The sequence below is a fragment of the Paramisgurnus dabryanus genome, chromosome 1 (assembly GCF_030506205.2).
Source record: "Paramisgurnus dabryanus chromosome 1, PD_genome_1.1, whole genome shotgun sequence".
Taxonomy (NCBI): Eukaryota; Metazoa; Chordata; class Actinopteri; order Cypriniformes; family Cobitidae; genus Paramisgurnus; species Paramisgurnus dabryanus.
The window spans coordinates 63,436,881-63,461,583 of NC_133337.1; the positions used below are offsets into that span (position 1 = coordinate 63,436,881).

The 24,703-nt window shown below is 38.7% G+C and overlaps 1 protein-coding gene across 4 annotated transcripts in view; it reads left to right on the plus strand.

Moving 5' to 3' along the window:
* Positions 1–5,042: 5,042 nt before the first annotated feature.
* The window catches only part of sun1a (Sad1 and UNC84 domain containing 1a), a 34,386-nt gene continuing 14,725 nt past the window's right edge, over positions 5,043–24,703 (plus strand). Inside the window, exons 1-7 of one of the 4 annotated variants that reach the window (XM_073815858.1) lie at positions 5,043–5,195; positions 11,502–11,684; positions 13,209–13,396; positions 13,486–13,512; positions 13,842–14,087; positions 16,613–16,717; positions 17,299–17,421. In XM_073815858.1, the coding sequence (XP_073671959.1) occupies positions 11,575–11,684; positions 13,209–13,396; positions 13,486–13,512; positions 13,842–14,087; positions 16,613–16,717; positions 17,299–17,421 (799 nt within the window). In that variant the 5' untranslated portion in view covers positions 5,043–5,195; positions 11,502–11,574. Of the gene's footprint in view, positions 5,196–8,069; positions 8,205–11,501; positions 11,685–13,208; positions 13,397–13,485; positions 13,513–13,841; positions 14,088–16,612; positions 16,718–17,298; positions 17,422–24,703 lie in introns of those variants that run through there. The other 3 variants (XM_073815856.1, XM_073815857.1, XM_073815860.1) reach the window with 3 other exon arrangements.

Sequence of the window (24,703 nt, forward strand, 5' to 3'; positions counted from 1 at the left end):
GGGTCCTTTTACAAGACCCATAATAATCTCTAAATTAAAAACTTATGTCAATTATTATATAACAACAGCGGTGATGTTCAAAAACAAGGTATTTATCATTAGTGTCTGTACATTTACATTTATTCATTTAGCAGACGCTTTTGTCCAAAGCGACTTACAAGTGAGGTAAACAATAGAAGCAATTATAGCAACACAAGAACAGCAATATATAAGTGGAAATAGTCTCATCAAGTCCAACACAGTATACATAGACAAGGGATTATTAGTAGCTTTTTTTTTAGAAATGTAGAGATAGAGAGAAAGGGAAATAGAGAAAGATAAGTCCGTTATTAGGAAGTGAGGTAATGGCGAAAGAGATGGGTTTTTATCAGAGTCTTAAAGACAGCTGCAGTGTCAGCAGACCGTGTCACGACCGGCAGATCATTCTATAGTTGTGGAACAGCTCCTGAGAAGGTACGCGCTAGTGTTTTTTCCCTTTTTGAGATGGCACCACAAGCCGTCGCTCTGTGGCAGAGCAAAGGGATTGAGAGGGTACATAAGGCTCTATAAGTAAGTGAAGGTAAGTGAGTGCTGACCCAGTGGTGGTTTTAAAGGCCAGGAGCAGAGCCTTAAATTTGATGCGGGCTGCTATAGGAAGCCAGTGTAACTTGACAAAGAGAGGAGTGACGTGCGCCCTCTTTGGCTCATTGAAGACCACTCTTGCCGCTGCGTTCTGAATCATCTGAAGGGTTTTGGTCGTGCAGGCTGGAAGCCCTGCCAGTACTGCATTGCAGTAGTCCAGCCTGGACTGGACAAGCTGGCAACATGCTCTGTGAAGCTAAGCCGATCATCAATGACCACTCCCAGGTTTTTGGCCGTTCTGGAAGGCGTGATAGTCGAGGAACCTAGCTGAATGGAAAGGTTGTGCTGAATCTTTGGTTCAGATGATATGACAAGCAGTTCTGTCTTCGCAAGGTCAAGCTGGAGATGTTGGTTCCTCAGGCATGCCGAGATCCGGGCAGAAACCGGGGGATCATCAGGGTGGAACGACAAGTGGAGTTGAGTGTCATCCGCATTGCAGTGGTAGAAAAAGCTATGTTTCCGAATGATAGAGCCAAGGGATGTCATGTATATCGAAAAGAGCAGCGGTCCAAGCACAGAGCCTTGAGGCACCCCGGTATCGAGACGTTGGGGTTTGGAGACGTCACCTCTCCAGGATACCCAAAATGACCTACCTGAGAGGTAGGACTTGAACCATAGAAGGGCTGTGTCAGAGACACCCATAGACATGAGGGTCGACAGGAGGAGGATGCGGTGACTGACCGTGTCAAAAGCGGCAGATAGATCCAGTAAGATCAGCACAGAAGATTTGGAGGTTGCCCTTGCCTGCCTTAGGGCTTCAATGACTGAGAGCAGCACAGTCTCAGTGGAGTGACCGCTTTTTAAACCAGACAGATTGCCATCCAGGAGCTTATTTTGTGTGAAGAAAGAAGAGAGCTGGTTGCAATGAAGGGAAGAAGAGAAACGGGTCTGTAGTTCTCTGGCATAGCAGGATTGAGTGTGGGTTCCTTCAGCAGCGGGGTTATCCGAGCCTCTTTAAATGCTATGGGGAAGGTGCCAGTGGAAAGGGATGAATTGATAATGTGGGTGAGAGCAAGGATAACTGACAGAGAGATGGCCTGAAGGAGATGGGTGGGTATGGGATCTAGCGGGCAGGTAGTCGGATGGTTAGAAGCCTTGGAAACATCCGCTTCAGATAGAAGAGAGAAGGAGGGGAGGGAGCATGTCTCAGAGGTTTGAGCATGCGCAAGAAGCGGTGGCTCGGAGAACTGACTGCTGATTGTTTCCATTTTCTTCACAAAGAAGGAAGCAAAATCATCAACCGTTAAGTCGGATGAAGGTGGGGGGGCAGGGGGACAAAGAAGGGTAGAGAAGGTCTTGAAGAGAGTGTGAGAGTCAGGTGAGTTGTTAATCTTAACTTAACCTGCTTGTGTTGCAGGGACTGTTACATGTGCAGTCGACATTGTTAGGGGTTTTATGCTGAGTATTTTTGTGTTGTTGGCTGGCCTATGCTATGCCCATTTTTTTATGCGCCATTATTCAATATTTTTCCCGTCCTGCTGTAATGTTTTCTCATGTGATCTTTTGTCCTCACCACTTTTCAACACAAACTGACGCCCCTGGTGATCGCTCTGTACCGCGCCCAGGCGCGGTTTGGTTAATCGCGCCCTGGCCGGCTTGCAGAGGTGGGCTGGAGCGTGGTTCACTTGGGCTCAGGCGCGGAAGGCTACAGTGTGAGCGCAATCTCTCCTGAATGCGATTCAAAAGGAGAGATGTCAATTGCGCGACCACTTACCTTCATCTGCCGCCTTATTAAGCACGTGCAGTTTATCTTTGGTGTTGTGGATCTAGAGGTGTGTGTGGGGGGGGTCCTGCACTTTTAAAGTCTGCTGTATATAAACAGCACAAAACAATCTACCATGGTGCTGTTTAGGGCTGTCACAATGTTTAAGTAATCGTCTAATTTAGTTTCAGATCACCGGAATGATTGCACATCTCTCTAAAAAACACAAGGAGGAGCTGCAGTGCCTGTGTGAACGAGACCGTATCAGATGGCGCTGCATAACTAGCAATTCCAAATTTAGGGAAGGGAAAGATGTTATTTTTAAGGATCTGTAAAGAATTTTTTTTTTGCAGTCACTACAGACATGTGGTCTAGTATTAATATGATTTTAGTAGGATTGACTACTGTTTGATTTTGATTGCATTTTTATTTTCAGTTATTTTTCAATAACTTAATTGTGTTTATTTCTTATGAAAACGATAGATCGAAAGATATTTATTAAATAATTAAACGTGTTATGTGTATTAATATTTACTGCCAGGTAAACCTTGCATAGGTTTCTAATTTAAGATTTAATTTAAATAATCGCAACAATGTGTAAATATTATTTCATGAACAAACAAAAAAAGTATGAGGATTAAATGTCAACGCAATAAAAAAGTCAATTCTTCATAATCAACACAAATTAGACAATTAACCGTCAGACACATTACATAATCGTGACTGTTTATGCAGTGCTGTTTATGTACAGCTATAGTGGCTTACTGTTCTGTGCAGAATTAGTGTTTTCATCATGAGTCTTTTTCATTCAAATCTTCATCTCCGGTCCAGTCACAGGTAAGAGTAGAGAATCACTGTCAACAGTGCAGTAAGCAGAACTGACATTATTTTATACCTTTATTAAGTACAGGTACATTTTATTGTAAAACTAAAGGATGAAGAGTTTTTGTTCTCTGCAGACAAGAATTTCTCTTCTCTCTCTCTTTATAATAACTAAATATTACTTTTAATTTCACAAAGCGGAAGTCAGACAGTTCTGTGCTTTTCTTTAAATCTTGAAATTATGTGTTGTAAATATATACTGTAATTCTTGTTAAATCTTTGAATTTCCAGATTTCTTTGTCTACGGTGTTACAGTATATTATCAATCTGACCCATGAGAGATCTAGAATTCAGTGAAAAATGTAAAAGTGATAAATTCTTTTATTGAAAAATGTACTATGTCATTGGTCAAGTTTTTGTGCCAATGTGTTGTGTTTTATCATGTTAATGCCCGTTCAAGTGTTTGTTTATTTGTTTGGTGAAATAAAGCTGCACTTAGGTTTTTACTCTTTTTGCTTCACTGGATGTTTGTGACAACAGTAACAAAGCGTTTTTTGCTTAACCTTTCCAAATATAAGTTTGAAATTATCTGAAAAAAACTCTTGTGTGAGTTTTTTTTTAAGCAAGCAGATTTTCTGTTGAATGAATGTGTTTGTTTTTAATTATAAAAGTTCATGTAGAACCACCAGGAGTTGCAGGAACAGCAGCGATGGCTTATTGCACAGTAAATGAAAGTATACTGGCCTGGGTAAAGTACCTGAAGAAGACAGCCTATCTTCAAAACAAGAAATCATAGTCACCTTGCATCATTTATGCATTCATGTGCATTTTTCTTCAGTGATTACACAATTTCTAATGTTTACAGTATTTTACTGTACAGATTTGCACTTGCATACTTTGCAGACATACATTACATACAAATACATAAAATCTCAGACTCAAATTCTACCCGGTACAGTGAGCCCAATACACCTTTGAATAAAAATTTGATATTTGCATTCATTTAGTATTATTACATTTTTATTGACTATAAAAAATAACCAATTAAACAAAATTTAAGTGATGACAAAGATTGCCTTTTGACTTGTTTATGACTTTATAACATACTAAAAAGTCTGGAAGGAATTGTATTTTGAAATGCTTATAGCCTAAGCTGGATTCGTCCTAACTTAGCCTATTAATAATAAGGTAAGGTCTAAACATCTAAGTACATAACGGAAAACAATACTAAAAAGAGCCTCAACCTCTATGACCTCAATTTAAATGTCTCATCAGTTTTAAGCATACATTATCAAAATATCCAGGCAAAGGGGCTTATGGGTATGTCCCAAAGCCTTTTATAAATAATAATTTTCAGTTCATAACACTTGATATCTTTAGTTAATTGTTAAAAGAGTAAAAAGAGTATATATATATATATATAGGCTAGATATATTTATTTTGTATGCTTATGTGTTAAATAAATTAAGATTCTTAATTTATCGGTCCAAAACACAAACTTTTAGCCATAATTACTTGATTGTATAAGTAGACACAACATAGTTTATTTTTTTTTCTAAAATAAATAAATAAAAAATGCAGCTAGTGTCTTGCTAAAGTTATTTTGTAAAATAAATGTATTCAAAAATATTCTCTATTAATGACAATATTAAACCACAGCGCTGGTGGTCTCATCCGAAATCATGCAATGCACTTTTTTGCGGGCTTAACAAAACACAATCATTATAATTCTTTAAAAAAAACGCGCAACTTTACAATCTTTAATTTGTTTCATATAAAAAAAATTGCTGATTAGCAGTAGCTCCCCAAATAGTTGTGCGGATATGACGTCATCTTCAAGGTAAACGTAACGCCACGCCACGTGATTTTTAATTAGCCTAGTAAAATGTGATAAGTAACCAGATAAACGCCGTTCGGGCTAGCACGTTTATATCAGCGCTAAATCTAAAACTGAGAAGAGGACACAACTAACGCCTGGATGTACTTTAAGAAACTGCACTGCAGTTAATATATCGACGAGTTTCTTCATCCGAGTGACATTTAACTTCAGGTAAGTTAAGTTGTTTTAAAATCAGATTGTAGCGCTTGCTGTGCTCGTTACGATGTTAATGTTACACGCGGATCATAAACGGATGGGTATGTTTGCACGTTTAACGTGGCGGTAAATTGTTCAATGGTGTTAACAAATCTCATTGCTAATTTCGAGGATGTTTTACTAACCGAAATCGACAAAAATTCATCAGTGTGTGAAATACCATGTCGTGATTAATGTTTAGTGTTTACTGTTTACTGTTGATTATTTAAAAGTCACTTGTTTATGTGGTTTTGTATTTGGCGGGCTCTTCTCTCATTGGTTCTCATTCGTCGCTCTCGGTTCATGATGCGATATTTGAGTTCCTGAACGCGATTCACTTGTAGACCATGGTCACATTTTTGAATACATTTATTTTACAAAATAATAATCACAAATGAATTATGATGTTTTAGTGGGAATATTGAAGATTATTTTTGCTACTTTAATGTTGAAGTAGGTTAAGATTGCGTGAGGTTGGAGGTCACGCCGCACGTTTGAGTAAGTCACGTGTTTTTCTGTTTCACATATTTGGACAGCACGGTGAGGATGAATCCTGCGTAGGCCTACATGTAATATTCGATGTTTTCTTCATCATACACATTGTATTTCTAAGTTATTTATATTTACCCAAGTTTGATTCGTTGTAATACAGCTAACAAAATGTTTACCTGTCAGGTTTGGTCCTCATTCAAGACGCATGCCATCATCATTTCGGGTTACAACATTATGTCAATATTAATTGAGAATAACAGCACTTTTTTAACCGCAGGACTCAAATTGACATCGACAATTCTGTTCTGATGATTCATGATATTTGACAATTTTCAGTGTTTCAATGGAAATGTAAAGTCATGATTCAGTTAAAAATTTAGTCACTCTCATGTGTGAGACTATATGAAAAACAGAATAATTTTCTTTGTTCTGGTGAACACGAAGATATTTTAAAGGTCACACATTGTAAAAACTGAAATTTTTTCATGATAACTGAGGTCTAGGTAGCCTGACTCCGCCCTCCTACGTGCTTCCGCTTATTTTTCATTTCGCTTCAGCAGTACAAATGAAATGAATGTACGAGAGTCTGGTTATACCAGGCTAAGGTCTAGGGGCTATGCAAGTACCATACAATACACTATACATGAACAAAATAAACTATATATAAATAAATGCAATGCAATTATCACTCACAAATGTAGTGATCAAACACTTAAAATGACGTGACAAAGATACTATAGGCAAGAAATTAACAATAAACTTTATTATTCAAAATGAGTCTTATATAATAAGTCAAGTTTACTGTTTAGTGCACTGATATCAATGACTTTAAAACACAAACAGAACAAAATACACAAAACTTTCATCATTTGCAGTTTTGACGAGAATAACGTAACGTTATTTTGGACTTATATTGAAAAGGGAAACTTATGAAGTCATTGTTTATTATTAGCTTTACAGTAAGTTGTGTACTTAACAAATTAGTTAGAAACTTGCCATTAAGAAGCCTTGACGGACAACAAAGTGATGTAGGTTATTGTTTAATTTAGTGCACAACATTTTTATAACACAAACCCACAGTGTTCGGCACCAACTTTAGACTTTATAAAACTAAAGCGTCTTCTCTCCGCCTCTTTTATTTAGCGAGGGTGTAAAGTTGCACGTGCTTATTAAATCAATTGCTCTGAAATGAGCATGTTCAGTAACAACACAAGCAGCTGTAATCTAATATACCTTTATATAAGTGCACGACTGCGCGTAGTTTAAATGTGTAATTTCTCCGTCTCGTGTTATTTCTCCCGCTTGTATTTTAATAACTCGCAAGTCGACAACAGAGATGGATTAAAAGCACCGAATGTAAACGGGAATGCGTCTCCCTTGTCCACTTTAAATACAATTGACCAAAGCACGTCTTAAAGCAACACTAAAGAGTTCCTGCTCTTTGCTCCCCCTAGAGGTTAGACGCGTAATTGTTCATTAGCCCCGTCGTAAATACTGCAGCATAGCTGGCTTTGATTGGATTGTAGGTCTGCCATAAAGCAAGTTTTTGTAGTTTTCACTCAAACTACAGGACCACTACCCGACGGTTGGAAACTTCTTTATTGCGGTTTTGGCCGATAGAGGGCTGCAAAGCGAATGTGAAAGTGCCATTCATCCTGTTTTGAGTGGATGAACCACTGAAACGTTTTTGGAAATGTTATTTTAAGGTAAAAAAAAAACTCTTTGGTGTTGCTTTAATACCACGTGTAAAAATGTTGTGAAGAGACACTGCGTGACTGCCACCACCTGAACTGAGAGATCACTGACTGAAGTGAAGGGGGTGGTGGATTGGCTGGTGTCACTATAGTGAGTGACCTGGGTCACTATTAGTAACCAATAGGACGCGCTCTGCTGGACAAACAAGTACTTACATCTTTCAAAAGCAGTTAATGTGTTCTGTAAGAAACGTTCATATCGTCTGCATATCTGCAGCTTAACCGCTGATACAGACATATCTGCGACAGGCTCATATTGGCCGATAAAATCGGCAAAACGATAAATCGGTCGTGCTCTAATATACAGTAATGAAACGACAGACCCTCACCTCCAAATCCTATCACAGAAGGCCCATTTGGGAAACATTTCTGCACTCTAATGTAATTGTAATCTGTGATGTCTGACTGACCAGTTGTTTTCAGATTATTTGAGACTGATGTAAACCAGGCCTTATTTTGTTGATAATTCATTCCATGTTTAAAGTGCAGTAAGGTGTTTTATAAAATGCACAGATGATAAAAGATCCCGAGGTACTGTATGGAGGGAGTGTTTATGGCTCACATGTCATCTACAGGAGCTGAACACAGGAAGTAGATCAAACCCTCTTAGTGCGCTTGATCCCTTCAGATCTCCTTCAGTCTGTAGGAAGTGTGTGTGTTCGTCCGCAGTAATGTGATTCATCCAGGGAATGAACTGTGACGACACGTACGGTCTGGCGAGCTGGGGCTGGACGGCGCTGTGTGTATCGCACCTCTGTTTTTTACTTACTCTTTGCGTGTGTCGTATAGCGTGGTGGTGTGTGGTTGTATTTCCTTAAAGCATTAGCCACAGTGTCAGTGTTGTTTATGGGATTGTGTAATGCAAAAAACTTCAGCAGAGGTAAAATTAAGTTAATCATACGTTGCTAAGTTACTGTTTAGCGTAATAGTATACTTTGCTCACCAGCTGCTGTTGTGATTGGTCGTTGCCACACTTGCAGACTTCTTGCAAGCAGGATGGCTCCAAAGTTCACAGGCGTGAATGCTGGGATTGTTGTGGATTTACTTTGGTGCTGCTGGCTGGTTGGAGGCACTTAGTGCAGAAAGCATGGCTGGACCAAGTGGAAATATAAGCTTTTTTGCAGTAATTGTGTGTGTGTGTTTCAGCGCTGAGGGTGTTTGTTTTATTTTTCTCTGTTCTGTGTTGTTGCTATCAACTGTGTCAGTGGTACAGAAATGTATTAAAAAATATTATGCAAAAAGACAGTACCCAATAATTAATGAAAGTAAGCTTTCTAAATTAGGCCTGGGGCGGTAACCGGATTACCGCCATACCGCGGTCACGTGACCCATGCCGCGGGTCTGAACTCCTCACCGTCATAACCGCAAAAAAAAAAAAAAAAATTAAACTTGAAACATTGGCCTGCACCTGTGTGTTATGTGCGGATGTTATACACGCAGCTTGTTAACAACCGCAACTTGTTAACTGAACATGAACTGATATGATTTTAATATTAAATTGTCATTGAGTAGAAATACAGGTGACGTTGTCTGTCACTCGTTTAAAGTAGAGTTGCTGTTCAAACGTGCTGAGAATGCTCCTTTTACGGAAGTAAAGATAACAACCATGCATTAGATAAATTAATAATTGCTTTATTTAGGCTATAGTATATTTTCTATAGACGTGTAAAACCATATTTTGGCGGATTGTTTTTTACTTTCATTGTTTTTACTAGTTTGCCTGCCCATTTAGTCTTAATAATTAATGGAACCTAAACGAACTTGACTTGCTGTTCTCGAAGGCAGCTCGAATCTTGGTCGGGCTCGAGACCCAATTCCAAGTAAAAGAACAGAAGAAAAATGCAGTGAAGGAGGAGAGATGCCAGAAGAATTGCGGCTGGGCGCAGATCTTTTACCATGATTAATGATGATTGACAAATTTAGGTTCCTTTCAAAATTACGTTAAAAGTGTAGCCGTTAAAATATTATTAGCCTAATAGTTTATTTTGATCATGGTGCTACGATCGATGGATAATTCTGAAGTTGTTTTAAAGAAGAATAAAATAATTACTTCTCAGTCATTTGCGCTGTCACACATTTGAACGTCTCCGCTTATGTACATCATTGCAACGTACATTTGCAAATGATTCATAAAGTCATACCTCCGCAATTCTTTAATCGATTGTGTTTTAAAAGTACTGTATGCTCAAACTCTAATGACAGCAATGTGATCGCTGATGCGCTGGTAGAGAGAGAGAGGCGGAGAAAAAGAGAGAGAGCGCGGCTCTGTTCAAATGTGAAAATGATTGATGTTATTTGAAGTCGGCTCTTACAATACAAAATACCCGATTAAGCTATTACGTGGCTATTATACACATTTTTTCGGGACGTTCTTGTGACCCGGTGGCAACTTGTCCACGACCCAGTACTGGGTCGCGACCCGGTGGTTGGGGACCTCTGATCTAGCCTACAACAGTGGCAATTTCTAAAGCAGGACACATTTCAAAAAGTTTTGCTTTTGCGTCTTCTTTCTCTGTTTGTGGAAAAAGACAGATGTTTATGGTAAGGGTCGAGGATAGAAGCGGTCTGTCCAAGCACGCGCAACAGAGGCGGACTGCCCAGGCGCGCGCGAGACAGACAGACCGCGTCATCTTGCACACACACACACACACACGCGTCTCCGTGCAGCTTCCCAGCTATACTCAAGCACAGACACATATGCAGTACAAGTGATTTCTCATACAAATGTTTATTTTACCAGACCATCAGGGCAGCAATAATTTGCGTCCTTACAGGCTATTCACAAATTAAGGATAGAAAAGTGGCGAAATGTCTGTAGGCACGTGTGGACACGCAATGCGTTAAAAATTTTTTTAACTGATAATACTAATTGTTCAAGTTGTTGAATGTTGAAATTGAAGAAATGTGGAAGGAAATAAAATTCACTTTACATGTTCCTTAAGTAATTTGCACGTGTTTAGTATTAAAGATAAATAAATCATGCATGTTATTTAACTCATTGTCTTGCCAATAAACCGCAAAACCGCGGGTATTTGTTGATTACCGACCGCGGTAAAAACAAATCCAAACCGGCCCAGCCCTATTCTAAATAAATTAAATATATAAATATAAATAAAAAAAATTCTGATTTATAGTCAGTTTACTTTCTTAGTTATGTTTGATCACCGTAATCTTAGACAACTTTAGTTTTATTCCAAATAATTAAACCTGACTCTCGTCATTAACACAGCCATAGAAGCTCGCATGGTGTTAAAAAGAAAGTTTTATCACCGTTTTTACTTTGGCTGTTAATAATCAGTGGTGGTAAGTAACGAAGTAAAAATACTTTGTTACTTTACTTAAGTATTTTTTTTCGGGGATTTGTACTTTACTTGAGTATGTTTTATTTGCATCTACTTTTACTCTTACTCCACTACAATATTAAAGAAAAAGTTTACCTTTTACTCCGATACATTTTCCCATGCCCACCCCAAGTATATATTACACTGGCTTTCCAAACCAATGAAAAACTGGGTTTTCTTTTACAAAAAAAAGCATATGCTCAGCAGTCAGTTCGGCGCGCATTGCGAAGTGGAAGATGACCGCATAAACAGGTGAAGGTTCAGCTCTCGCTGCCGTTCCCCTAACCTTTATATTGTGATATGTCTCAATGCAAATCGGGGCAAGTGACAATACTTTTTAGTGGGCCGAACATCTCTCACGCTTGCCCTGGGCCACCGGGCAGTCCTTTATGTTGAGCCCTGTCTAATATAACATAACTTTGAAAGGTGCACTGTGTTAAGTTGTGAACAAATTCAGAACCTTATGGTTATTTAACATTATTTATTATTTGGTGTAACATACTGTACTCATACAATATTGTTACCAGTGTGTTTATCATAAAAGTACTGCTTCATGTGAACTGTTCAAATCTGGCATGATTAATGGTGTCAGTGACCTTTTTTTTTGTACTGTTGAAAAATAGTGGGATGTTAATAGGCTGTTGCATGTATTATACAGTAGATGGCACTAATTAACATTGCTTTATCTCTGTCAGTTCCAGCTATTCATCTTCAGCACTAGACTTTGAGAGGGAGTTCGGGTTTGGCTCCGGCCACGAATCTCTCAGGATGTCCAGACGCAGTCTCCGTCTGCACACCGACACAAGTCACTATGGAGATAACAATCTGTTTGACTTGTCACTTAACCCCAGTGCCATCTACTGCCGCAAAGATGACAAGTAAGTAGAAATGTATCAAAGTTGTCTTGTCAGTGAATTACTCAAATGCTTTGGGGTGCACTTATGTTCAAAAGTAGCTAGAGAGATTCCAACAGAGTATAGGGATCACAAGAAGTTGTTTAATGCTTATAGCAAAACACAAGAAGTGACAAGTGATTCCAGACCAATCGACCTATCAAAGTATCATGAGAGCGATTACTTAGCAGTACTGTGGAGTGGTTACGTGATACTATAATGATGTGTTAATAGACCCCTTCAAGGTTTGTAAACATTGAATGATTATCGGGTGCGCGCGCAGCATGGGGTCAAACTGTTATACTATCCTGGCTTTATAATTTAACCTAACAGGGCTGAATAATGATGACTTACCTCAAATGAAGTGAGCACTACAAACACAAGCCTCTTTGATATTTGCATTGTCCCAGTCTGCACGTTAATTGCTTGCAGCCGCAGATGTTGTATTTTTTTGTTTTTGAGATTCTGCATGAATCGCGAAAACGTAACGGAAGACCTGATGCGATTTTCAAAGCCCACGACGCAAGTAAGCATTTTTGACGATACCGAATAATACGCAACTCAATCTGCTGTAATGACTTTTCTGACCCCGACATGCGCAGTGGGAACCGCCTGTGACGTGAACCGTGAAGGGGTCTATTGTTCTGCGCAGATGCAGAAATCATATTTATTTAGCTCATGTTATAGCGTAACTTATCAAATGTCATTTTATTATGTCATCCATGAACGTGATTTGTGAGTCACATTGGATTGTTTCCATCGCCGATCAAGGTGAAAAATATAACTCCTGTCATTCTACTCTTTTCCACAGCGTCATAAAGCTAGATCTTTGTTAAAGCGATAGTTCAGTGGAAAAATGAAAATTACCCCATGATTTACTCATCCTCAAGCCATCCGAGATGCATATGTCAATAATTTTCCAGACAAACCCAATTGGAGTTATTTTAGAAAATGTCCTGGCTCTTCTAAGCTTTATAACGGTAGAAAACGGGCCCATGCCGTTCAAGCCCAAAAAAGTGCACAAATTCTTCACAGAAATGATCAACACGGCTTGATTACCCCTCAGAAGGCTTTTATTAACCCACTAGAGATGTGTGGATTGTGTCTCTGAAGGATGAATGCAGTTTTGCCCCATATAGCAAATGTCGTGGACCCTGTTTTCTACCGTAATAAAGCTTGGAATAACCAGGACGTTTTATAAAATTACTCAATTGTGATGATTGTCATATGTATCTCTGATGGCGTGAGTAAATCATTGGGTAATTTTCATCATTTGCTCATCTATCCCATTAATGTTTTCCAACCTCTTTATTGTACCATTAAAGCTCAACACACTAGTAGTGCACTAAATATCAAGTTTAAGTTTATTCCAGTTTTCTATAATGTCCCTAATCCACTTATGACCAAATGAGCCCTGTTTTGAAGCTATGAGCATCTTTGTTGAATTTGTTATAATTATAATTTTTATAATGTTTGCTCATACTTTTTTGTTCTGTTGTTCTTCTATAGGCTTAGGAGCAGAAGGGCTTATCAATCTTTTTCTGGGTCGACTGCGCAAACGCCAAGGCCTTCAACATCATTCCTGCAGGCCCATAACAGCACCCTGAACAGCGGTGTACCTAGTGATGCCTCTCTGCTGTACTCCCTGCTGGATGAATCGTACGTACAGGAACGTACCCTCGTCGACAGCTTCTGCGGTCAGTGGGAGCAGACTTTTGAGTTACCCTTATGTGATGCTAATTTATCAACATCCCGAGCCCTAACTGTAATATTTTGTTTTAATTAGGTTGGGATGAGGATGGTGATATCAAAGGTAAGCTCTAATGAAAATGCAACCATTTAATTTTCTTCAAGGTGATATTAATTTTAATAAAGGTGCATAAACTCTTTAGAGGAAACTTGCGCTTCTGTCAAAGCCAAAAGTCAGTGTAAAATAAACTTGCTTTTAACACAATAATTTAGTGAACAGACTTGCACCTGGTTGATAACTGCATTACCAATGAGTGTAGATCAGGAGAAATTGGCCAATCAGAGAAGTCGCTGTTATGAAATGATTATGATTTTTATAAAATCGCTGCGTCATTACGAGTTTCTCTACCAGTTTAGTTTTTGTGGTTGAACTTTGTTTGATGCTTTTTTCAGACCGGGGACACCACAGTGCAGTGGAGGCAAAGCTACAGACCTCCAACGCACAAAATGAGCACAACTGTAAAGACTGCAGCTTCAGCAGTGACAGGAGAGAGAACCACGGCTCTCCCTTGACCTCATCAGTCCGGCACACCGATGCTGGGCATCAAGCGTCTTTCGCACTTTTGCCCAGCTCTGCTTCATTTCCTACTGCCTCAAACACTACAGTGTACTGCAGGGACAATCGAAGACAAAAGACAGGTGAGAGAATACACCATGAAATGTGTCTCTTAAGATTCATTTGTGCTCGTTTCAGCAGAGATGCATGGATGTTGTAAGCGTGTGCTCAGAATTAAATGCTGATGTGCTACATACGGTCTATTGCAGCATTTTTGCTGTATACTTGCATGCGTCACCTGCCGCTCTGCATATGCATCTGAAGAATCTCTTGCAGTTTTATAACAAGATTACTGATCAGTTCAGTCTTATCTTAACATCACTTTTGGCTCACTATTCAGTGAGGGACTTTTATAAACCACTATATTGTATTCCGACTCTGCAAACATGCAGTCCAAGTGCAGCAAGATAGGGGGTCTCATTCACTAATAACTGCGTATATTCAATTCCTTCGGTTATTTGTGATTCTGTGATCGCGGAACACAGCGCAAAATCAAGAAAATACTGCGTTATGTTGCGATCCAGCATAATTGGTTTTCGCTAAATAATTGCAAAAGTCTCAATTTTTTTATAAAAGAATCTAATATTCTGCCATGATATGAAGCACACAACTTGGTGAACATTTCTGGCTTTATTTTAATAACCACTTGAACAATCTCTTGAACAATCAGTCACAATCTCCTGAGCACATATCACCACATTTTCTCTTCTTTAATTTTGAAGTTTTTAATTGTAAACTAGTATAATGCATGGGTGAAGTCATAATGCATTTCAATTTGCTGTTTTGTAGTGCTTATTAAGTTGTCGGGAACTTGTGACACAAACAAAAGGCATCTGTCCACTATAATCTTATCTTAGCATTAGCATACGTGTGCATGTCCCCTTTCAGCGCGTGAGGACCATACTGTTTTCCTTTCACGCTTTGCAATTGAACGGTCACATATAGCATAATAACACACAACTAAACGCACAGTTTAGGGAAACTGTGGTTTTAGACTTTTGGCTATTGTGCATTACTGTAGGTCAGTCATTTTCAAACTTTTTGAAGAGTGAACCTATAAAAAGATAAATGCAAGTTTACGTGACACACCTCTCTCATTGTTGCCGATCAGGATTTATTCATATGTTCTTAATATCAAATTTTTTTTTAAACATTTATGCAGCTGAAGTGGTTAATTATTTTAAAAACATTTTCCTTAAATCATCCTGCCGATCCAGTTTTTGAAACCACTGTGTGACCGCTGACTATGTTAATCAAAAAACTGTTTATCTAGAAGTATTTGTTATTTTCATTTTGTTTCTCTGTTCTTATTTTTTCACTGCCTGTTTACTTGTTTAATTAATTTAACTTCTCAATGATAATTTAAAATTAAACAAGCATTGGTAACTTAATTAGAAAGTAAAAAATCTAAACATTTTGCACATTTTGTACGCAAAAATAAATTGCGAAATCCTAGAGGGACTGCATCCAGTCTTTTTATGTATAGTAGATTAATTGAGAATATTTTAAAATGAACTTCAGCATGGTTGAGGTTAGTAATTTGCATAACCACGACCAAACCAGCTCCATATTAGGGCTTTGTGCAACACAGCACTTGTCTAGAGAAATCTTTAAAGATGTCACTGATGCAAAAAAGGAACTTCACCGATATGCGTTACGTAAGCGATAATGTAGAGGCAGCCGGTAGTTATTGGGAAATAAGCCCCGACAGTGTGATCAGGACCCGACGCGAAGCGGAGGGTCTTGTATCACACTGAAGGGGCTTATTTCCCAATAACTACCGGCTGACTCTACATTATCCCGCTTATTACACGGCTACTTGCCACATAAGGAAAAAAAACTGGACATGAATATGAATTTGAAACATTTTATTGGCATATTTGTTTTAAATTAACATTTTTATCCTTCCGCGAAACTTTGCACAGATGCATAAAATGATCGTAATACCTTATTAAGATCCTCTGCTTCATACTTGTCTGTCTCCATTTTTTTCTCTTTTAGCCAGTCTTTGAGAAGTTTTAATGCCCATTCTGTATTTTTTTGTGTGTTGGCTTCGTATCTGTCATGCTCTATTTTGTCAAGTTCAGTCTCAGTAAGCTCTCTGTGTCTTGTCGTGGTTGTCGAGTTTTTGTCACAAGATGGCGCCAAACAGACAGTAATCTTTATTGATCTTTATTGGCGCGGAGCGATTTTACTCGTGCAAGTAGTACCGGCTATGCGTTATTATTTTGGAGCGGTTATTATTTGAAAAGAACGAACCTGCAAATGTCTCAACTGACCAATCAGAATCAAGCATTCCAGAGAGCCGTGTAATAATTGTATGTATAGCTCAGTGTTGAAGCTTTGCGTTAGCAGTGCAAAGGGTCATGGGTTCGAACCCAGGGATCACACATACTGACAAAAATGTATACCTTTAATGCACTGCAAGTCACTTTGGAGGAAAGCGTCTGTCAAATGTGTAAATGTTAACATGTTTATATAAAGTTCTGTTTTACTTTCATACATGAGAAAATGTGCATGTGTCCATATAAATATTGCATATTGCAATAACTATTGCATGGCTATGAGTAATATTGAAGGACTGCGGACTTGGTCGTTGTGCTTGCAGGTGTGTTGAGGGTGTTGTCGGAGATGTGTATTAATAACAGCAGGAAAATGGCTACCTATGTAGCTTACATATTCACCCTGCTGATGAAATGCATCCTGCTTAAAGGTATCAACCACAGGTTCTCCTCTCTTATGTAATTCACATCGTCTGCTGTCACCGTGGTTTTCTTTCTGGATGGGTTTTGTGGTTTCTGTATATGATGTGCAGTATACAATGCAAATAAAATGTTTAGCCTGCTGCTGGTGTTCATCCCTACTTCTGTGTGCTTTAAAGGGCTAGTTCACGTTTATAAGATAATTAATTCACCCCCAATCCAAGATGTTAATTGATTTTGGACTGAAGAAAGTTTTTTTTATACACCTGCTTTCTCATGGTCTTGTAGATGTTTCATAAAGTCAGCAGCAGCATGCTTTTGCACATGAATTGTACACGCATCTTTGAATCACTCTTGTAACAATAAAATGTACTTTGCGTTTTGTTAATGCACTGAGCATGTTTCACGGTTTGAGATTTGCACAAGTATGAGATTTGCACCGTTTATTTGCACAGCACCTTGATGGGAAGAGATGTTTCTGGTCTCCAGTCACTGACTGTGTTCAAGACATCAGGACAGACTGTGAATGAGATCACTTAAGCATCTTTACCTGGTACAGTAGTGTGTTTAATATGAGTCTGTGTGTGTTCAGGCCTACTGCTCTCAATGTGGGGATGCTGTGTGCGGCTATGTAAGAGATTTTCTGGCTTCACAGTCGCTGTGCTGAGAAAGACCCTGCGGTGGAGAAAAAACCCCAGTGTCACTGTTAATGAAGGTATTTTGTTCTTACAGACTCTTCTCTAACACTTCTGGTGCCTGAACCATCTGTTCGCAACATACAGACATCCAGAAACAGACTTGATTGAAGGGTCTTTTTTTAAACCAAAAAAATTTGTTATAGATATGTGATGTGCATGATGCAAGTAGATGTGTTTTCTTATGTTTTTGGTTTTTTTGCTAGACTTAAATGTTAGTTTCTAAATGTTAAGACAAAAACTATTGCAAAATAATGCCGTTTTTATTAACCGTGGTTATGCGACCTAAAACATTTTGTTGTCTTGCGATCAGTCATTCCAAAAACCATGACAACTGTTGAATTCATATGGCACTGCGCTGACCGACATTCAGATGACATAAAAATACCATGAAGGCATACAGAGCAGTCGACTCCTGAATTGCTCTTGCTGTATTTTCAAGTCATTCGCTTCTTTTGACACGACATGAAGTCAAACCCACCTCTCTTGTTTTGTTCTCCAACCAAAAATACCAAAAATTATCATGTGACACGATGTAAGGTGACCTGTAAATGCGAATAAACTGTTTCCCTTGCAGTTTTGCGATTATATATTCCTTATTCAAATTACCTTAACTCTTTCACCGCCAGCGTTTAAAAAAAGTTGCCAGCCAGTGTTTTCCACGATTTTCACAAAAGTTTAATGCCTTCCAGAAAATGTTCTTCTTTAAATATATAAACATACAATATACCAAATGAAAGAACAGACCCTCTGCTTTCAAAAAAATACAAAAGAACTACTGAAGGTAGGATGAAATGTTTTTTTATCAGCTTTTGAATATGGCTAGGTTTCTGCAAAAACACCACATTTTAGATAATTCCATTTTTGTGACGGACTTTTCATAGAGATCCCATTCAGAGCCATCTTTAAAACAGACACGGACATGCAGCCGCTTGCCATAGGGCAATACTTTCGGGTTTAAAAAGTTGCGGAAGGGAATTGCGGAAAGCCGGAAATACTGGTCATTTGCAGGGAAGCGTTTTCTCTTGATTGACGAGATATCTTGTCAATGGCGGCGAAAGAGTTAAAAACCACCTCACTTGAGTGTTTAAACTTTTTTGCATTATATGTTTTTTTTTGTGAAATGGCTATGTTTATATTGGGCACATTTTCATTTTGTCATTTCAATTTGCATAATTTGAAGGGTTCTGAAACGCAGCTAATGACATTATTTTAAACCGTTAGTTCATCTAAAGACAAACTTTGTTGTTTACTCTGCCTCATGTCATTTGATGCCCCATTGTTTTTCTATGTTCTTCAAAACTCCAAAGTATTGCTTTTGGTTTCTGGTTACAATGGGAAAGTATGGTGAACACTTCAAGCTTCAAAAGGGCCCAAATGTTAAAAAAATTGCTCTACTCCTGCGTCCCGAACACAAGCTTTTTCGTATCTGATGTTAATCTGGAGTACCTAATAGAGTAGTATTACATCCTTCATATTTCCAAAGATTCTTTAGTTTTATCAGATTTCTAAAAGACAGATCAGCTTTACTGATTCTTTCTGATAATGTACAAAATAATTTGGAAGGAGTTACGAGCTGCAGAAGGAGCGAGTCAGCACTTTATGCAACACTGACTGGATAACTTATGATTCAGTCAGTTTTAGAATGCTTACTAAAGCGTCATGAAACCCTAACCAACTTTTTTTAGATGATAACAATGTTAGTTGTGTTGCACATCATAGAAGACCGTGTTAGCATTTGTTAAATTTAACATTTGGAGGAAACTAGTTAATTTTGTTCTATTTTTGTCTTCCTGGTTTAAACTCCATATCGTGTCAACGTCATTGACTGTGACATGGCAAAGCAATATAGTGCGTCGATGACGTGTTTGTGTCTAGTTATTATTTATAACAGGGGTGTCAAACATACGGCCCACAAAGGTGTCCAATCCGGCCCGCGTGATGATTTAAACAGTATTAAATAATAAATACATATTTTAAAAACCCTTTCAGGCAGGTGTCTAGTTCGTTTTTAATATGAGAGACTTGCGGAAAGCAGCAACACGCGGAACATAGACTAAACACGGTGCCCAAAATCTTGCTGTTCTATTGTTACTGCTCCACTAAAGATCCACTGATTCCGGTAATCCACTTCGTGTTTTCCCGCCCGCTCCGCAGCATCTCTGTGCACTCTCTGCCTGGAGAGCGAAGACGACGGTTTCCGAAGTTCGTTGCATTAACAGGTAGATTCATAACATTAAATCAGTTGTTAAACAACATAATTAGTAATTTGGAAGTTTATGTATTTCTTCCGGTAATGATTTGCTGTCGGTGTTCTAAAAGTGCTAACAACTTAGCAAGCAAACAACAACAAAATAGCCTCATTCTTAGTATTAACGTTACAATACTTGTCTAATCGATTTAATCTTCCCGATCAGATCTAAGTTAATATAAACACTAAATTTGCTGTTGTTGGCACACTTTGTAGACAAAAACACCAATGCCTTGACAAAATAAAGACCGAGAACGGAAAGGGAGGCTGCTAAAGGCAGTTCAACATTGCAAACATGAATTCAAAGCTCCATCAAGCCAGCAGGTAAATCATATTGAATATTTTGCTGATTGTCACACTTTAATTCTTGTTATTACACGGCTCTCTGGAATGCTTGATTCAGATTGGTCAGTTGAGACATTTGCAGGTTCGTTCTTTTCAAATAACCGCTCCAAAATAATAACGCATAGCCGGACTACTTGCACGAGTAAAATCGCTCCGCGCCAATAAAGATCAATAAAGATGACTGTCTGTTTGGCGCCATCTTGTGACAAACACTCGACAACCACGACAAGACACAGAGAGCTTACTGAGAGACTGAACTTGACAAAATAGAGCATGACAGCTACGAAGCCAACACACAAAAAAATACAGAATGGGCATTAAAACTTCTCAAAGACTGGTTAAAGAGAAAAAAATGGAGACAGACAAGTATGAAGCAGAGGATTTTAATAAGGTATTACGATCATTTTATGCATATGTGCAAAGTTTCGCGGAAGGATAAAAATGTTAATTTAAAACAAATATGCCAATAAAATGTTTCAAATTCATATTCATGTCCAGTTTTTTTTCTTATGTGGCAAGTAGCCGTGTAATAAGCGGGATAATGTAGAGGCAGCCGGTAGTTATTGGGAAATAAGCCCCTTCAGTGTGATACAAGACCCTCCGCTTCGCGTCGGGTCCTGATCACACTGTCGGGGCTTATTTCCCAATAACTACCGGCTGCCTCTACATTATCCCTTACTTATTATATTTCCCATTATAATCACATGCTAGTAATATAACACATCATATTTATAATACTTTATTAAAACCATAATAATAGTACCACCCCCCCCTTAGTGCCCTTTTTGGTTTGGGCCACTGCCCCATCTAGCATTTTCATTTTCTAAATGACTGTTCTCATTACAAATATATTCCAAAGAAAAGTAAATGATTTATAAATTATTTTGGCATTAAGGAATAATGCAAAAGAAGTTAAATGAAGGCTTTTCAACCTAAGGCCAGTAGATTTTGTACATATGTAAATTTGTGTGTATAATATGTACAGTATGAGTGTGACCTTATGAAATGTAGTTTTCACAGAGCTGTGTGTTTCTCTAGTTTTCTTTTTAACAAACTAATGAATTGGTTTGTGTAGTTAATATTAACACAATTATCAGCACACTAAGGTTTAAAAAAAATTATCCGGCCCTCACATCATTGCGTTATTTACCATCCGGCCCTCAGCCTAAAATGAGTTTGACACCCCTGATTTATAAGAGAGCGTCGTGTTCTTATCCAATGCGAAGACATTTTGCTTTTGTGTGTGTGCATGTGTTCCATGCAGCCAGGTCAGCCAGTCTGGGGCTCAGGACAATCGCACTTGGTTACGGTTTTGTTTAGTAAAGTAAAATGTGAGTGTGCCATGATGCACACTTTACAGTAAATGCGTTAGATGATTTCTCCGCAATACTGTCAGAATCAACATCAGCTATAACTTTACACAAAGGGAGGCAGGTGGACTTAGACCTTGTCCTGAGGTATCGTTATGGAGTGAATTTTGTGCCAGAATTATACAACAAATCCAGCATTTTGCAAACAAACTACTTCTGCTTTGCAAACGGAAAACTCAACTCGCAAACAAACTGAAACGCTTAGCAAATAAAGGCAATTTGAGAGAAAATGTAGAGGTATTACAAAGATGTAGTGTGTTTTGCACACGTGACCGTGATGGTCTCGCACACGTGACCGTGATGGTCTCACACACGTGACCGTGATGGTCTCACACACGTGACCGTGATGGTCTCACACACGTGACCGTGATGGTCTCACACACGTGACCGTGATGGTCTCACACACGTGACCGTGATGGTCTCACACACGTGACCGTGATGGTCTCACACACGTGACCGTGATGGTCTCACACACGTGACCGTGATGGTCTCACACACGTGACCGTGATGGTCTCACACACGTGACCGTGATGGTCTCACACACGTGACCGTGATGGTCTCACACACGTGACCGTGATGGTCTCACACACGTGACCGTGATGGTCTCACACACGTGACCGTGATGGTCTCACACACGTGACCGTGATGGTCTCACACACGTGACCATGCAATCCAAAACAGCAGATGTACCATGTCCTGAGGACCTTTCCTTATCTTTAAACATGCTATTATTTCAACTATAACAGTTTTACTTGACCTTTGTTGAAATGGCCTCGTACACACTGCAAATTTTTGGGAGTGACAAATGCATTTAAGTCTGTACAGAAGACTATTTTCCGAAAATATGATGATTGACACAGAGATAACAATAGCAACGTTCTGCCGTATCACGCGCTTATCACTCACAGCTTTGATAAAAATTATTTTTACAGCGTTTTGTTTTGTAATAAACCACTGTCTTGGCATTGTGTGTTGTACACATTTGTGAGGCTGCGCCGAGTCTACAGAGCGCTGTCTTGCAGTGTTGCCAGGTCTTTTTGACCGTTTTGTAGCCAAGTTTTTGGTGTTCTTAAAGCGGAAAGAGAATGAAAAACCATTTTTACTTTGTCTTTGTGAATGTGGGTAGACTACCATTATTCAACAAACATACAAAAAGTGCTAAACATGCTTAACATCTCAGTCTCATAGAAATTCCTCTTTTAGGAATGTCAGCCAGAAAACAGCCCAATCTGAAAAACTGATGCTTATGACATCACAGGCATCTAACTGCCCCTCCACTTTAAAATAATTGGCTACATTTTTTGAGTGGCAGCAAAGTCAGCCAATCAGTAATGAGATTGCAAGTAAGCCAGTAGGGGGAGCCAAATAGGTGCAAAACCACTTGTTTAAAATCCCCCACCCTAATAGAGCTATCTGAGAGAGGTTTTTAGGAAGCTTCTAAGGCAGGGGTGTCAAACTCATTTTAGGCTGTGGGCCGGATGGTAAATAACGCCATGAAGTGCGGACCGGATAATTTTTTTTTAAACCTTAGTGTGCTGATAATTGTGTTAAAATTAACTTAACAAACCGATTAATTCGTTTGTTTAGCAAGAAAACCAGAGAAACACACAGCTCTGTGAAAATTACATTTCATAAGGTCACACTCATACTGTACATACTATACACACAAATTTACATCTGAACAAAACCCACTGGCCTTATAGGTTGAAAAGCTTTAATTTAATTTAACTTCTTTTGCCTCAATGCCAAAATTATTTATAAACCATTCACTTTTCTTTGGAATATATTTGTAATGAGAACAGTCATTTAGAAAATGCTAGATGGGGCAGTGGCCCAAACCAAAAATGGCACTATGGGGGGTGGTACTATTATTATGGTTTTAATAAAGTATTATAAATATTATGTGTTATATTACTAGCATCAACTTAGACAAGTGATTATAATGGGAATTATAATAAGAATTAAAGTGTGACAATCTGCTAATATTCAATATGATTTACCTGCTGGCTTGATGGAGCTTTGAATCCATGTTTGCAATGTTGAACTGCTGCTAAAAGCCTCTCTTTCCGTTCTCTGTCGTTATTTTGTGAAGGCATTGGTGTTTTTTGTATTTTTTGTCTACAAAGTGTGCCAACAACAGCAAATTTAGTGTTTATATTAACTTAAATCTGATCGGGAACAGTAAATCGATTAGACAAGCATTGTAACGTTAATAAGAATGTGGATATTTTGTTTTTGTTAGCTTGCTAAGTTTTTAGCACTTTTAGAACACTGACAGCAAATCATTACCGGAAGAAATACATAAACATACTTACAAATTACTAATTCTGCGGTTTAACAACTGATATAATGTAATGAATCTACCTGTTAATGCAACGAACTTCGGAAACTGTCGTCTTCGCTCTCCAGGCAGAGAGTGCACAGAGACGCTGCGGAGCGGGCGAGAAAACACGAAGTGGATCACCGGAATCAGTGGATCTTTAGCGGAGCGGTAACAATAAAACAGCAAGATTTTTGGGCACCGTGTTTACTCTATGTTCCACGTTTTGCTGCTTTCCGCAAGTCTCTCATATTAAAAACGAACTAGACACCCGCCTAAAAGGGTTTGTAAAATATGTATTTAATATTTAATAATACTGTATAAATCATCACGCGGGCCGGATTGGACACCTTTGCGGGCCGTATCCGCGGTCCCAGTATTTTGAGTTTTAAAGGTAAAACATTTGGATAATTGCGGAGGGGGAGGGGTTTCATGCAAGATCTGGCAACACTAGTCCGCAAACGCTCGTGCCTCTGTCATTTTCTGCACAGTGCATACAGAAGACTTTTTTCCCCTTCTCTGCATTTATATTTTCAGAAGAAAGACTCGTCATGTCCATTATGCACGTTTAACTAAAACTAGTTGTTCAGTTTGGTTATGTACACACTATGCAGACTTTCTGTAAATGCGGTTGTCGCCTGCATTTTGCGGGAGTTTATTCGGTTGTAGAATGCGGGTGTCAGTCCTGTAAATTACTGAAGTGTGTACAGAACAAGATTAAAAGGTGACGTGACACCAAAATTAAATGCAGTGTGTATGGGCTCATTGTATTCAGTGTAATTATTTCTGTAATACTGCTATTCTTAGTAAATATTAATTTTTGTACCCCGCCCACTCCTCGCCATTCTTCTCACAGCGTCCACGCCCATTTAAGTTGTATTTTTTCAAAATGATAGTTAGGTAGACTGGAGCAAAACAACATTAAATGTCTTTAGGACACTTAAAATATATGAGTCGAGTGGAGTCGACCTTTGAGTCCTTTTGAAGCATCAATAGATTTCTGATTACTATGGGAG